The sequence below is a fragment of the Strix uralensis genome, chromosome 6 (genome assembly GCF_047716275.1).
Source record: "Strix uralensis isolate ZFMK-TIS-50842 chromosome 6, bStrUra1, whole genome shotgun sequence".
NCBI classification, from domain to species: domain Eukaryota; kingdom Metazoa; phylum Chordata; class Aves; order Strigiformes; family Strigidae; genus Strix; species Strix uralensis.
The window spans coordinates 41,021,512-41,038,871 of NC_133977.1; the positions used below are offsets into that span (position 1 = coordinate 41,021,512).

The 17,360-nt window shown below is 38.6% G+C and overlaps 1 protein-coding gene across 5 annotated transcripts in view; it reads left to right on the forward strand.

Annotated features, from left to right (window-relative positions):
- Window positions 1–3,204, forward strand: part of ARHGAP15 (Rho GTPase activating protein 15) — a 326,332-nt gene extending 323,128 nt beyond the window's left edge. For all 5 annotated transcript variants that reach the window (XM_074873787.1, XM_074873784.1, XM_074873788.1 and 2 more), the window contains one exon: window positions 1,900–3,204. In XM_074873787.1, the coding sequence (XP_074729888.1) occupies window positions 1,900–2,083 (184 nt within the window). In that variant the 3' untranslated portion in view covers window positions 2,084–3,204. The remainder of the gene's footprint in view (window positions 1–1,899) is intronic.
- The last annotated feature ends 14,156 nt before the right edge of the window (window positions 3,205–17,360 follow it).

Here is a 17,360-nt window from a genome sequence, read left to right on the forward strand (position 1 = left end):
AGATACAACTGCTAAATATGTTTTTTCCTCCCTGGTGCACTAACATCTCTAACCACGCTGATGGCATCTACCAATAATTTATAAGGTTTCCAATGTCTAGCATGTAACAAGCTCAGCAGAAATCAAGTCTTTTTCACAGGGAGACACCAAGCTTAATGTATGTGCTTCTGTATAAGTGGCATTAAGCAAAACAACCTCCTCACCCCTGCAACAAACATTTTTAACTGTGATAAAGATGTGCGACGTCCATCAGAAGCCCACACAGTTATTTGGCAACAAAACTTAACTTCTGAGTCTTTCTGAACTCCTAAGAGGAGATGATATGTTAATATTACCACAGAGGAAAGATAATTATTTGTTTTCAATTTATAATAAAGATGCTATATTTTAAGAAACTAATAGTTAAGCCAATCTGATTAGTGCCATATGGAGAGTGTTTTGTGCAATGGACACCACAGTTACAAGCATGAGGCAGAACTAAGTAATGCTTCCTATTTATATAGGGGAAAAAAACATGAGCGTTGATGTTCGAGCAATGTGGTAAACTACAGGATTGGCAGAAATCCACAAGATGATGCTCTTTGCAGTGTGACCCACCCATTAACATGAAAGAAACCTTTTTTTAAGTGACTCAAGCCATTACGTCTCATGATGTTTCTTTCACTTATAGTGTAGCTTACTGTAAATTCAGCAACAGGTATTGGAAAACAGAGACAGCTATGATGATTTCTAAATTTCTGTCTGGATTTTGAAAAGGTAAATGAGTGACAGTGAGAGAAAGGGGGGAAAAGCAGAACTTGGCTTCAACAATCCACTTGGAATATTTAAGTTAAAACTAAGAGGTTAAGGAAGCATCCATATACTCAAACATTTACGTATTAAAGTTACATTTAGGTCGCATTCCTTGGTAGAGCTGCGCAAATTATTTATAAAATATGTATCTTCATTTACTAGTCTTTCCAACCTAGGATATATTATATATTCTGGAGGGTTGAGGGAAATGGATTTCTACTTAGTTCGTACTCACCACTACAGAGATTTATGCAAAACTGCCTACCTAAACTCCATCCATTAAACCTATACTGTTGTTAGACCAGACTTCTCCATCCTTAATGTCATTTCCACAAGAATATTAAGTCTTAATACAGACATAAGATCAACTTTTAATAATAATAGTCCTCCTCTTGTAATTTTGTGGGTAATAAAGATATCAAAGGTTATAATCCTTCCCATTATTTTCTAAGTCATCTCATTAAGGTATGTGGTCTCGGTGTCTTTCAAGAAACTTTGTGTCAGGATAAGGCATGCAAGAGTCTTTAGTTATATAAATTTCACAATCCATTTCAGACCATACTAACTTGATTGGATTTAAGTTAACAGAAGGAATGTGTTTCATATGAGCTCTATATTAAGGGGCTTTTTTTGTTTTCCCAACTCTTTCAGTGCTGGAGACCATGTTAAGAGAAACAGGGAAGTTTCTCCCTAGAGCCACCGAATCAGTTGACACCAAAAGTGCTCAATTCCCTCAGCATAAAGAGAAATCCTTATTTTTAGCATCTCATTGTATGAGCTCAGAAATTATTGCCTTATAGCACACACACTAACCAATGCTTGCTCACCTGAAAGCAGCTAATTGTGCCCTGATATGAGTACTGTAAATGGAGCTCTAACCCTCCACCCTGTGCACATCTTGCTGCCCGGGGCTGACTCTCCTTTCCTTGCTTGTCAGGTTGGCAGAAGTTGTCTCTTCCCTCCCCTTTTTCTTTCTTTTTGATAACCTAACCAAACAAATATCTTTATTAGGAGAATCAGTTAAAAAGTGCCTCTATGTACTTCATATGCCACAGCAACTCCTTTGACATCCCTCTTTTTTAACCAATTCTTTCCTTTCGTCAACAGGATAGCAGCCAAGGAATCCGTGAATCTTATGTCAACACAAAGCTTAGGAATTGTGTTTGGACCAACACTCCTTAGACCTGAAAAGGAGACAGGGAACATGGCAGTCCACATGCTGTACCAAAATCAGATAGTTGAACTTATGTTGAGTGAGTACAGCAAGATCTTCGGCTCTGAGGAAGACTGACAGACAGGGCCTGTTATTGAAAACGTTCACATCTGTCTTGATGTCTAATATTTTTACATTTCTGTAAACATATTTCTGAAATATTTCTTTTTCTTTCAAGTGACAGATGCCTCATTTTGTGAAAACTTAATGATGATTTTGTGTTTAATTTTCAAACATTGGAATAAAAAATATTGTCAACATTTGCCTATATGTATTCTGCATTAACCCTTTGAGAGTTTCATTATGCTAGCACTCCAAGTGTCACTTTTTTTTTACGAGCTGAGCATACAGCATATGGCCAAAGACCATAGAAAATGCTGTTTACCAACATATGCAATGGCACAGAAAGACAAATAATAATTGAGGAGATTTGTGGAAAATGGATTAAAATATGTAGATTTGTGGAAAATGGATTAAAATGTGTATATTAAAAGCAATGAATTAAAACAGTGATACCAGACTAATTGTACCTAATCTGAGAACAATTTACCTTTCTCTTTGATATTTATCAAAAGTTAAAGACATGATGAATAATCAATTTGTCTGCTCCAAGAGTTCAAAAAACAATTACATTTAATACTTTTAAAACAAATAAGAAAAAAAAAAAACAGAATGTCACTATTTACATAACAGTGCCTAAAAAAAATGAAAAATTAAATTGGAATTTTGGCATTTTTACTTAAATGCAGTACATGAAATGAAGACATTGCATGACTGCTCATTTTAATGTAACATCCATTTTGATTCTTCATCACACTGTACATCTGCCTGCTTTCCCCAGCTATCTCATGTTCTGTAGCATTTGTATTGTGCTCCTGAGGATGCTTTATTGGTGAACTACATTAAATTCATCTAGAAAGAACTTTAAAAAAAAGCCTTTTCATATGCCCTTAGGATTACTTGGCTAGACTTGAATCAATTTATGCATTTGATGGTTAGTTTCAGTTGTCATGGATAAACAAAAGGGTAACTGTCTAGAATATATCAAATATTGTTTCATTTTGAAATGTATGTTTCCAGCTATACACATCTCCTACTCTATTTTGTAAAAGTATTCTGCTGATAAAATGTAGACTTATGTTTGACAGCTTTTTAATCAAGTTCAAAGAGAATAAATAAAACTAATCCAGTGTGGTAAAGAGTCTGTCTGGTTATCGATTTGTTCATAAAATGAAAAATAAACCATGTAAATAAGATGTGTGAAACACAGATCTAGAAGCAAATATTTAAAGCAATTAAAGACCCCAAAACATAGGATTAATGCATAGATCTGCTGTGCATGAGAGATATGTCTTCAATATCACCTCAGCAGATCATGGATTACTTCAGTTTTTACTTAGCATCATTTTGCAAAATACCATGTTATTCAGGAAAGGTTGTTCCTCAGAGCGGTCATTTATGGAAACAAACATATAATGAGGCCTGATAGTTAAATAAGACTGGGTTCTTTCATCAGGTACTAATATAGGCAGAAAATAACACTGGGAAAACAAAAATTGTCCCTAAGATGTTTTCTGACTTCAAACATGTCTGAAAAATCAAACAAAACAGAGGGGTAGTGACCAGTAATTAAAATTAAAACACAACGCCAAAAAACCATCTCCCCCATATCACAAATATTCGATATAATAATTACTGAACAAAACGATAATGTTCTGGAGAACCCAAATTCACTTTAATTTCAAGAAAATATTTTTCATGTTAATGTCAAGCCATGAGTACTTAAACAGTAATGCTTTTCAGCATCATCGTCTTTAGACTCTTTTAATAGCAACAAACCAGGCGCTGTTTATAGTCTGTGGAAATGACTGGAAGAAAGATAGTCAGAAGTTCAGTCTATTCCTTAATAAAGACCATTCACATTATGGCCCCACGGGTGCTCACAATCATGCTATTGAAGTAATTTCTGCTATTACTGGAAATGAAAAGTTCACTTGTTACTTGGATCCTGTTACACTCAGAAGAAAAGATTCTTAATTAATTAATTAATCTTCTCTTAAGCTTTCTTTGGAGCATGGAGACTCCTCTTTTCTAGTTTTTATAAGCAAGACAAGGTTTATGAAATGAACCCATATCTTTCTTAAGATCTACTGATTTGGTTGGGGGGAAAAAAAAATTTAAAAATCAAGCAAACTTCTGGACACATAAGCCTTTCTTTGGTTTTGAAGGGTTCTTTACATTAACGCTGTACAAACGTGCTGACTTCTCTACTAAATGCTTTGTTAAAGATAGAGGCCTGATACGTGGGTAGCCAACTCTGGGAGGACACAAGTGGCTCTCATCAGAGGAGTGTATACATCTGGAGTGTATAGCAGATGTCTATTCTTTCTCATCCTGACAACAGAAAGGAATAACCATGCCTTGCTACCAAGCTGCTCCCTTTCCAAAGGGACCAGTCTTCTCCCTGTCTCCTTTAATATCTACATAATTCAGTGGGAAAAATTACTTACTCAATCCTTAGTCAAAGAGCCAGCACCACAGCTCCTGCCATCAGCCCCTCAGGGCAGAAAGCAGCCAGACAAAAGATGGTAAGAGTAAAAAAAAAAAATATTTGCAAGCCTTAACTGCAGTGGGGTTTCTTTTTCCTCCTGCTCAGGTAGTTTGCTCTTTGTTAACCAAACTCACAGTCCAGGGCTCCGACAGACACTCTTTTGTTGCTGGACACATACATTTCTAAATCCCAAAAGTGTCTAAATTTGGCCTCCATCCCGCATGAGCACTCACTGGGCCTATATCACTACCACGTTGTTTCTCCAATTGTTACTTATAAGAATATTCACTATGACTTAGTAAAAATTTTGCTCAAACTTTGCTAAATTTTTACCAAGTCAAATTTAGACTTGCAGAAGACCTTGTTTTCAGGAACTAGCTTCAGTTTGAGAAAGACCACGGATACTTTAAGCAAGGAGCTATCACTAGTAATGCTAGATGATCAGAAAAATGAAGGCTGAGAATGTGTTTATCAGCATCTTCTCCCTATACAGAGTATCTTCTACTCAAACTCATGTGAAAAGACAGCTGTCCTAGTAACTGGGATTACTACAGTAAAAGCAGACATCAGAAAGAGACTTGTAATGGAACTGAAAAGGACATTTCCAGATAGAAAGATTTCTCATTAAAATAAAAATTAAAAATCCATTTACTGAATCTTAAACGTTTGCAATAAAAATTGTCTGTTTTTAACTCAAGAAATTCAACTGCAAAATAGAATTTCTGAGCAAACAAGGAGAAAGACAGCCTGACTTGCTGAGCTACAGCCAGAAGAGGACACGTAAACTGCCCTGAAGATATTTTCATCCTTCTTTTTATTTACATATATATGTACAGATATATATAAAGAGAACATGGATTTTAATAGTTCTTTAATGCTCTGCTAGGACAGCTACAGTGCAGGTAACTTTCAGCCTGGTTTTGTAAGCACCCAATGTTGCAACAGAGCCAAAGACTGCCATTCAGCCCAAGGCACTCAAGAAGTTCAACTAATCAATTGCTATATAGTATATAGACCATGGGTAGAGTTTGGAAGAAAGCTGGAAAGTAAGTTGTGACCACAATCACCAGTGTAATCAGGCAGTGTATAGATTTTACATGGCTAATTCTCAGAAGAGGCTGAAAGACAAGCCTCGGGGAATGCACGTATTATCACTGCACAGCAGGTTCCCCTGCATTGCACTTCTGATTTGAAAAGGAAACATGGAGCATAAGGAAGCTGAGCATAATCACAGACACAGGTCTCTCTCAGCCACAGGTCCTGATTTTTGTAGGATGCAAAAACTGGCCCAGGGCAATGCTTGTTTTGCAGAACAGAGGAACCTGCCCTAGCGCTCACTTTGGATTAGAAAACACAACTGTTCCCTAAGGACCAAGGGCAACACATGAGAAAAGTCTCCAGCAAGTGGGCGATACCCAAACCCTTCGCTGCTCAAGTCCTACAGCCCTTGCTTTGGTCAGTAGGCTTCACCGAGAGAATGCTTGCAGGATGCTACTAAAGCAGCAGTCTCATCCTTGTGCCAATTAAACCACGTGTTATCACAGCAAATGAATGTACTCTACCATTACTTGTATATTGCATGCTATTTTTACACTCAGTAATTGCAAAGTTCCAAATATACCTGAAATACTATGAGAATTAATGCCTATTTTTCCTTACAGATCCTTGTTACAAAGATCTGGTTGCATGCTGGGTACAAAACATGAGTTGTTCACACAAAAACATAGACTGAAGTTAAAAAGACCCGCGCTCAAAACTCAAGACATGAGAATTGGGGATGCAATACCACTGCACATCAGTGGTGTGAGAAACTGAGTCACAGAGCCAGCCCTGTCAAAAGATAACACTACATTTTAGTGCTCATTTTATTCAGACCCATTCTTTTTTTTAATTGAAACTTTATATTCTACACCTTTACTTTCTCTGAATTCACCCATATAATCTGGTAGTTGGGTCATTGCAGGTGGTTAACCCCACTGATCCCTGCAACTCAAGGGCAAGGTAACCTCAGAGGAAACAGGAACAAGTAGAAATTTGCCTTCCAAGCTCTTAACTATGGTGAAGTTTGCTGACTTTCTGAAGTTTACTCTTAAACCCTCAGAAATACTCCAGAAGTGCAGGGAACCCACCATCCCACAGCAAAGCAGCTTGTCCGCGCACCTCAAAATCTTTGTGCACACTGTAAAACCTGGGGCAATACCTTGCACCTTCAGTAGAAGCTGACAGCTTTGTTTAATAAGTTTAAGAGGGACCATAAAACACTGCAGGTTCAGAATGCACGCCAATTAATTAGCCACAAAACACCACCATTTTAGAGCTATTTTAGAGCACATATCAGTTAATAAAAGGCAGACTCATAAATTTCACATGATTCTCCTCCATCTGTGTCAAAATACAATTCTTGTTCTCAGGTCCTATCCACACGTTTCTTGGCTGCATGTCTGGGAGGCAAAAGGAGTGACTATCTCCCTACCTGTGATTTCTATATCATCTTGAAGCTCAGAAGCTTTCAAAGAAGCAGCTCAGAAGTTTTTGGAATGTTTTCTGGTTGCATTTTTGGGTAGGTGGAGGTGTGCCTTCTGCTCTGGAAAGTGTGAGTGATCATATTGAAAGCGTTTTAACTTGGTCCATTGCTCATCCTCCAGCCTACCCACTGCAGGGAAGAAGGTACAAGAAGTCCAATCTTTACATCTAGCTTTCCCACAGGGGTTGTTTGTTTGCAGCCCCAGGCAGCAAAAGGTTTTAAGTAAATGGCTGAACACCCTGTATACATTTCTATCTATATGTCTTTTCTGTCACTTATTATCCATTTTTAATCCTGCTAGGCTCTTTGTCTTAATAGTATCTGATGAATTTCCCAGGTTAATTACACACTACGTAAGAAAATATTTTACTTGTATCACTTTTAAATTCATTAGCTTTTAGTATTATTGTATAGCACTCCACTTGCTCTTGATTTATGGGAAAGACTAAATAGGATTGTCTGACTGACCTCTTCTGGCAATTCACTCTCCTATATACCACTAACATATCACCTCCCATTTGTCTCTTAAGCAATTTAACCTTCCCTCATATGGAAGATCTGCCACACCTCTTATAACTTGCTCTGTCTTTCACTGGATGCTCTGTGTATCTATTCTTCCCTTTTGAACAAAACCCTAAGTATTCAAGGTGAAAAGATCCTTAATATTTTCATTATTGATCTCTTTTCAGCTCTTAGAAGAATCAGGTAGCTTGTTTGTATCTGATTGCTCCTCTGCACTGAAGAACTGAACTGTCCTTAGTGCTCCCCATGCACCAGATTCGCAAGGGAATTTGGGGAACTAAAGGCTATTTCTGGTCCATACAGAGAACATATCAGTGCTGCCGGTTTCTCTCTTGTGGCTATCTCACCTTGCAACTATCCAAATTTGCATCAGCAACTTCAGCCACACAATGTTGGCAGTCGGCAGGAGGAGAGAAGACAGGGTGGGAAGTGACTTTATATATATATATCTTTATATATATAATATCAGCAATGACCACACACATGCCATATACTCTGCATCAACCTCTAGCATACCCAGACTAGGAAAGCAAAACCACCTGCATGTGTGCACCGTAGCTCTCTTTCCAATGGACACGGTTCTGTAGGGCCTGTGGTTAATGGCAATTTCCTGGTTGTTGGGATGACAAAAGCCTATTTTCTAACCCCCAAACCCAATCCAAATCAAACCCCTTTTGCCTCTTGACAACAGCCAGAAAGATCTACATGGTGACAGGTTTTCTGTTGTGTAAGTATGTATTCAGCCTGGGAAGACAATAAGTGCTGTGCGGATCAGATTAAAGGTTTCTGGCACCTGCCTGAACAACTTTCACCTTAGTTTCTGCACCCCTTGCAGTCTTTGTGATATTGGCTTACCCACAGGATGCCAGTGTGAAGAACTGCTTTTGTCTTTTGATGTTGCAAAATTAAAATGAAGCCTATGTCAGCTCAGGGACATGGACCTGGAATCTGCTACAAGATGGGCAAGGATCCGACAGTAAATCAGCTCCCTTGGAACAGCTGTACTCTAAGATCACATCATTGTAGACTGATGATGAAGCACCTAGGTGATACTGTACAGACACTTGGTTTATAGTTTGAGATCCACATTTAGCTGTGAGCCCAACACAATTTCACAAATTCTGCACAGATCCAGGCCACACAGTGCTGCATGAACCTAGAGCTGATGACCACCCTGTTCCATAAGACACTTGAGTTCAGACAAAACAACACAATAATGTCAGTTATTCCAGCTTTCCTGAGCATTGTTGGTTGGAAAGCAAACCAAATTTCCTTTTGTGCTTATGACATGCTTTGCCTCAAACGTGAGAAATGAAAGATAAGGCAGCTACCTTAAACAAACATGCCTTAAGATGCAAAATTACAAGCACCTTCTTGAGAACTCTAGTACTATTCTTTTTCATGTCATGTCTCTTTGAAGTGTAGATAGCCAAAAACACTGGCAATGCTTTCCCTCTGATGCTGCAGTTTTTGAGAGTATTATGCATATTGCAAATGAGGTTTTCTTGCACTAGATTGAAAAAAGAAATAATCTTATTAAAAATGTAAAAGGATTTCAGGGTTCTGTGCATACTCAGAAGGGAGAGATGTCAACAATAAACATGCCATCTGAACAATACAGAAGGACCTTTGTCTCATGGGCATAATAGATGTTTTATTAATAACTTGCTTTTATATATTTTTCTCATTTCCCAAAACAAAGGGACAAAGGGAAAAAATTAAAAAAAAAAAATTAAGAAAGGAATGGGTTTGGAAATCAAAACATTTCCTTGACTGGACAATTTACCATCCTCCCTGAAACACAAGAAGATGAACAGAGACCTGGTGCATTTTCTGAGTTCATGTTCTTCTGCCCCAGGAGCTCTTCTACTGTCAGGATCTCCCTGGCACAGGGATGAGGATTCCCTGGTTCTCAAGAGTCTGTCATGGAGCACAGCAGCTCCAGCTAATCGATTAAAAAGTTGGGCCTTTTAAGTGGCTCAGGCAGACTCAGCGCAAGCATTGATGGAAAAGATGTGGGATTTACAAATTACTCATTCTCTGTGATTTCTGGACAGGGTGTAAGAAAGAACGAGAGTGAGGACAGAAACCTCTTTTTCCACTTTCTGGAAGAAACAAAGCAGCTACTGCCACAGGAAACTAGTTTTTTTCCTAATTTAAGTCAGCCTTATTCTGTCAAGTAGAAGTCCCAGCAATGGATAAACGAGAGAGATGTGTCTCTGCTCCTCTAGATCCTTCCCCCTCAGGTTTGACCCATATCAAGTGACTAGGTCCAGGAAAGGGTAATGCTCCAGAGCTACTTTATCCTTAATTTTCATTCTCTTCGCCATAATATCATTTTAACTCACACATAGTCTGTATTTCAGGTAATCTGAACCTCTTTCGAAATAGTGTCCCTAGAGTACAGGTCCTCAGTAAACTAGTTTCTCGGATAACATCCCAAATGGCTTTAAGGAAGCTAGGCAAATATGGGGTGGGGAAAATCAGGGACATGGGATGTATTAAGGCAGAAGGAGCTTAAAGTAAATTTCCTCATTCGTTTTCTACCACTATATGATCTGTGTTATTATGGAACAACAATTAATGTTTTGGTTTTTGGATAGCTGACCTGTACAAATAGGGTCTCCGCTACAGAAGAGAGGTGCTGCTAGAGAAATCTGTGATCTTGTTAAATGCAAAGAAAGACGTAGGCTCCACCTCAGAAGCAATGCCATTTTTCCTTACAATCATCAGCAGACACTTGTTTCAAAGCAATTTTTTCCTAACAAGTAGTGGAGAGAGGTGAACCCTGAGATCAGTGGCATAAAGGGTCTGCATGACCAGCCAGGACAGTGCTGCACGCTCTGCTCAGGCACCCTGAAAAGCCTGGAATTACAAGAAACTACCCAAAAAAACCGTTTCCAGGATGCAGAAATTCCTATTTACCCACATCAGGCTTTAATTGCTTCATATCCCAGATAATTTCTACACAGCCAGACCTTTGATTTTAGCTTGTGAAGGCCAAAAGCTTTTTTTAATCCTTTTCTTATCTGTATAGTTGGGGATTGATTCATAAAAGATTTCGAACATTTGACCCCAAACATGCCCGAGTGCAAAAGGAATCTATCACTCACATACGAGGTTGGGATGCCTTTTTCTGCCTTAATTCAAGTGTGCTTTGCAAGGCTACCGGGGTCACAAGTTGTGCTTCTTGTCTTTCCTACGGCCACTCTCCTGTGGAAGCAACCAGAAGAACTTATGGATAGAAAGGAAAAAGCTATCTAATTAAGAAGCAAACATGCATCTGTCTCCGACCACTTGCCAAGCATAATGTGGTGGGTGGGGGGAAATCTTCTGCTATCAAAAACTGCTCCTTTTGGACTTGTTGGCTCCAATAGCACGGGTGACAGACGTCTCACAGTCAGGTCTTGGGACTTTCTGTACTCACCTAATGATGAGGACCTTGTGGGATTTGTCAGAAGTTCATCTGACCATAAACATGTCAGAGGTTCCCGAGGTTTAGACGGCTCTGAACACATCTCTGATTTATTTATTTAAACTTACACTATGCCTAGTTGTCAAAGCACAGGTACATGTACAAAATAACAGCTGTGTCTGACAATTATCTCCAGGAACCCATGGGCAGGTTGTGTCAAAGAGCCCAGATGTGGCCTGTGTCACTAAGAGGTGGGGGCAAAGGGAGCGTGGGAGGACACTTAAAATGGATAGACAGTTTAGCAGAAAAAAGCTGGATCACTTGGGATATTGGGCACATTCCAGGTTTTCTGGTGCTCTCCAAAGAGACTGCACTTATGGTAAGAAGTCTCCTGAAAACATTAGACTGGAGTTTGATGAAAAAGCTAGTCCTGCCCTTGAGGCTCATATTCTGGCCCTAGCACATCTCCTGTATTGACAACTGAGGGGAATATGCTACTACAGCCAGAATTGCATCTGTTCCTATGTTTATTTTATTAATTTCACATAAAATCCTTCTGCAGTTATTAACAAGGGAAGAAGAGGAAGAAAGGGAGATAGGCAGCCGCCCTGTGTCGTTACACTGGCCTCTTGCTGAGCTGTACATTGAACAAACCTCAGCACCACCCTGCCATCATGGATGAAGCAAGTGAAATGAACTGTCCATGTTCTCAATGAGGAAAAAAATTTTGGCTGAAGCGTCATTTTGTAACCGCAGTCTGTTTTCTACAGTAAGAGCGATCACAGTGGTACCGATTGCCCTTACACGGTCATCATTTAGTCAGTAAGGACCTGATATTGCTTTTACCATCCTTCTGGTTATAGAGGCAGTATGAAACCAAAAATTCTGTCTCCTGTCCTGTATAAAAATGATGTTACTAAGTCCAAAAAACAGAGAACTCAATCGTGACTGTCTTGCCCTACTATCTGCATGCCCAGCTAAACTGCTACAAAATTAAAACTGGACTAAAAGCCTACAGCTGCCAGTAGTAGTCTTGTGGCTACAGCAGGCTTTGGGTGCTGCGAGGTGCTGTACCCATTGCTAAACCAGCCCTGTGGCGAGGAGGCAGCAGAAAGTATCCCCTCTGGAGAGCTGACCATGGTATAACTGCGTTGGGCAAGGGAGCTCCCAGCACAAGGTCCAATTGCAGCAAAACCAGACACTAAAATCCTTTTGAGCCTTATTCTGTCCCCATCACTTCATCAACCAAACCTACAAATGCTTGAAGAGCTGTTTCATGTGAAATATCTGTGAAAAAGGTCCAAGCTCACGCAGGAACATCTTTGCTTAACATCCACCACGTTGATGACTAACTTAATTACTGTGCATACTGTACCAGTGACAGTAAATATTAGTGCTGTGTGCTACAGAACAAATATCCCATGATGAAAAATTCAAATGGTATCGAACTTTTCATTAGCGCGGTAATGGCTTTCTCACACATTTAGCTCATTTTTAACTCAACCTTCTAGGGGAAGGAAATTACATACTTTTTGTTGAATAAGACAGCACTGAGACTATATGAAGGTGCTTTTTTATGGGTAAAGAAACGTATGCCACATTAATCTATTTTTATGCTTTGCAGTACATGCTGATGAGTCATTTGAATGCCAAGTTTCATTAGTAAATTGGGAGTGATATAGGTGGCCCTATGATAAAATAAAATACATGTATTTCATTTAAGAATGCAAAAATTTCAGTTCTGCTGCAGAATATCTTAGAACGCTAACTAGGATCATAGGATATAAGGATTAAATCTTAGGACCCTGTTTATAAAGGGAATTTTGTGTCCGTAAAATGCACGTTAGTAATACAATCTGCCTAATACTGTATTGTTCTATCATTTCTCTACAGATCATATTAGTCAGTGTCCTGTTAACATCCATTTTATCATACTGTCATAATATCATATTGAAATGAGATCTGGCACTTTTGGGGTCCTGTGCAAGATGAAAAAATGGGTCTCCAGCAGTCTTCCTCTTAGATATAATTGAAAAAGAGGCAGGCATGAGGGCATGCTGTGATTCACGCTGCCAGAGAGTGATCCGGAATCATTCAGATGATGAGTACATAGAGAATGCCGTGCACAGAAAGATGGCAATTTGCTGTACTAATGTTTTGAAAATGAAAATTTCTAGCTGTTTTGCAGAGGAGCTTAGTAGGAAAGGCAGAAGAAAATAATAATAATAATAATAAAATCTTTTATAGTTAAGCCAGATTATTTCTGTTGTTTTTGGAAAGGCTGCGCTGCAAGAAATGTGTTTTCTCAAGAATGGTGTAAAACATAAATGAACATTGCTTTATTGACCAAAATAAGTATAAAATACAAGAAATGGAAGGAAAGCAGCAAATGAGAAAATTTCTCTCCCTTTCCTTGACGATTAGTTATACAAAGGGATCCAGAGGCACCTTCCAGGCTCCTTAAACCAAATCTTGGATCCTCACTGTGGCCACTTAGCCATAGGGATGGACACCTACATACACTCAGTACTTCAAGTCCATAAGACTATATTTCTGCCATCAAGCACAATTCCAATAGCCAAGCTATCTGACAAGCCCCAGCAGGAATGAAAACAATACTTCTCATTCTTCCCAAATAGATTATAACTAATGATATAAACATCCTATTCCTTTGGTGTTTCCACTGAGCTCTAATGCTAACAAATAAAACAAATTTTTTTGTTTAGTGTATATGCTGTCAATATTGGTGCACAGTCAGTATCAAAAAGGTTATTTTTTTTTTTTGCTTGTTGTCCTTTGTTTTGTCTAGCTTTGTTCTTGATATCATAATTTTGTACTAAATGAAGCAAATTTAGTACTAAATGACAGCCTTTTCTTCAGGATTTTGTTGTTAAAAACTCCCAAGTTCATGCAGATGGCCTGTCCCCAAGTGAACAACCCAGACACCTGACCTGAGTCTTCTTTCAGAAACTGAGCCAATCTCCTGTAAAAGTCAGACCCTGCCTTTGGTCCTTGCTTCATCAGGGATGTGGTCAGAGACCTGCAGAGAAAGCAGGGCCACAGGGCTCAGTTCAGCCTTACAACATCCAGGGGAACACTTCCTCCTCAAATACATGAGAAAATTCATTTTAGTGAATATTCTTTTCAGAGATCATGCTGTATGGTAATGACTGCTGTATCTGCATGTTGGAGCAGACACAATCAAAATCAGCGTTGTTCAGCAGGCTTTAAAAGTCTGTTAAAATATGGTACATCATCCACATTTTTGCTCTCCATTTTACAGTTTAAGTTTATCTCGGTCACCTAGCTAACCCTCATCATCTTCTACATTTGAGGGTGACATTTTTAAAACATCCTTCCTTGTTCTCCTTAATGTATCTGTTTTTACCATTGCTATTTAAATTTTTATAAGTCTCTGTACAGTGAAACAGCCGAAGTGTGATCTTTCCAGCAGGAAGGAGGAGACTCCTTTACTTAGGAGGAACTGCAGGAACATATGTGATTTGCAGGGCTATGAGTGACCCAGAAATAGATGGTTCCTGGGAAAATTGCCCAAGATGGGCAATTTACTACACGTGCAAGTCCAGGTGAACAGAGAATCTTCAAGAAACTCCCATTGAGCCAGAATTGGGACCATTTTTATAGCTTTCAGTTTTGAGGTCACAGTCACCCGGACTGGAAACTCAAAAATGACTTCAAAAAGGCAAACGCTAACTAGATTTCACACTAGATTTCATTTTACTTGGCATTACAGAAAGAATGCAGGTATTAAATAGACTGTTTCCTGTATACAATAAGGTTAATTAGTAGCAAGGGATGGAAATCAGTGTAGACATAACTCTTTTAGACAGGTATCAAAAATAATCCCCTGATCCCCACAGACCCCAGCTGCACTGAAAGAAGAACAATATAAAAGATTCTTTAAAGAAATTTTTCAAACATTCTCCAGGTGTCCCAGCTATATTTAAATAGACCCATGGCCCCATGTGTACTCCAACCCTTTCTGCTCTACAGTTCCCTTGCTCCAAGTTAAATGAGCAGAGTACTTGCACAGAATTTTGAGGTGCAACATAAAGGATTTCTATACAAAGAGACTGGGATTGCAAACCGAGACAGACAGGAGAACAAAAAGAAGAATATATTCTGGACTGAATGGGACTTCCCTAAGCTCCTTATCAATAAGGTTAATAAGGGTCCATGCAATTTACTGATCACTATGATGCAACAACCGGGCTAAAGCTATAAAGAAGCTACATAGATACCGGCTTTTAGTGCTTCTCATGGACCACCACATTAAAGTCCCTTTACCCTTCCCCTGTCACCCCACTCAAGAGAATAAACTCCAGTCTGTGTGACTGGCCTCACTAAAATCCCTGGTCTGCTATTACGCTTCTACCTGCCCTAGTTAAGCAGATTAATAGTTATTTCCTAGAATTTGATCCTCCAGTCCCTTTGTAATTGAAGCAGTAGTGCTCAGATATTTCTAAAAATGTATTTCTGAAAAATACATTTCCTTTTTTCTCTGGTTTAATTTTGTTATCCTCAATCATATGCATGATAGAAAAAAAATTCCAAACTTCTATCTCCTTTATAAAATACATGTCATATCAAAAAGGTGACAAGAGGGGGAAAAGTAATTAGTGAGTTCACAGAGTTCAGTAGAAAAGTTAAAATAGAGTAACACATTACTTTTTATGTTAAGATTTCACAAGACAAATCTTGCCTGTGTTTTAATTGCATGTGACCCTGGCAGTCCCACTCTGAAATGAAGTGCCGTAAAATTAGATGACAGACGCTCAAAACAAGTCTTGTGATCTTGATTAAACTACAAAGACCACACTTTCTCTCTGCTGCTACTCAGATATGATGGGCTGTTTTATTTGGGGAATTGCTTCATTAATGCTTTCTTTGACTAGACATGTTTATTATAAAAAATACTGAATATGGTGATATCTTGCATAGCTAAATAAAGTCTAAAAGACAAGTAAAAAAATTAGGAATCTTTAAATAACCTCAAAACCTAAATGCTTCTTTTAAAGCTCATGGGCATCTGTAGAAGGAGGTACCAACCATGCCTGCAGTGTATAGTACCTATTTTGAAAAGTGCAAGGTTTTTTTCACAATGTCTGTAAGAACCAAATTGATTGTTCTGACAGTATTATTTAGCAACTATTTCAAGTTAAATTTCCACAGGCCAGAATAAAATGTGGAAAAAGAAAAAAAAAAGGAGAGAAAAAAAGTGGAGAGAAAAAAAAAAAAAACACGAACCATTTCTTCTTCCAACAAAATTCTTGCTAATTTTCAGAAGTGTAATGATGATAACTGACTGCAACTGGATATGTGCATACTTCCAGATCTGTAAGCCTGCATAAATCATGTATTTCCAAACTTGCTCTGTTATCTAGACTGCAACTAAAGAACCTGCAGGACTATATATACTTCTGTCAAATTAAATTTAAATTATAACTAAAACACATGCAAGACCTTAACATGCCTTATTTTCCAGACCAAGTTACAAGCAATTCTTGGCTTTCTGTACCAATTTTCAGTTCAAAGAATCCAGAAATACTATTTGTTAATCAAGAGATTCAGTGGATCAATGTCTCATCAAAGTAAGCCACTAGTACCCTACTACTACTGTTATCACCATCATGACAGGGATGTTAGAACCTTTCTCCTTTCATAGGAACAGCAAACAAACCTTATGAATAATAATTTACATATCATTCAGGACTGGGGCCCCAGTTCAGCAAACTTTGCAGTCACATGTCTGAATTTAATTTCAGAAATAACTTCACAGACTTCAGTAGGATTTCCCACATGACTAAATAATGTTCAATTCAGGAGCCAGAGGAACTACAGCATTTGCTACCACAGAAAATAGTACTGCAGACACATTACGTCACACCACGTCTGTCTGCACCTTCTCAGCATTTTTCACTTTTGAATCATGCTGTCCAAGAATGACTAAATCCTTTTGTTCTGAATATACCAAATATTTTCTTCTACCAGTCACATATTTTAAGGAAGTAAGATATACAAGCAAACCTTCAGCCCCATGTCCAGCTTATGTCTGACAATACGTTCAGGACAAAAGGAGCTGAGGATGAAGTAAGAACTTCTTGCCTTAAATGAAGCTTCCCAGGCAGAGGAAGGTCAAAAACCCCACAGCACAGTGGAGAATCCCCAGTCTTCATTTCTCTAAACCACTATTGTTCAGCCACACCACAGTAACGTCTCCAAAGAGCCTCCGAAGGCGACAAGCCACAGTCTTACACAACTGCTTGGGATTCAAATGTCTTCCTCCGAGATGCTGATGTTTCACGGACTCTGGTGAAGATAC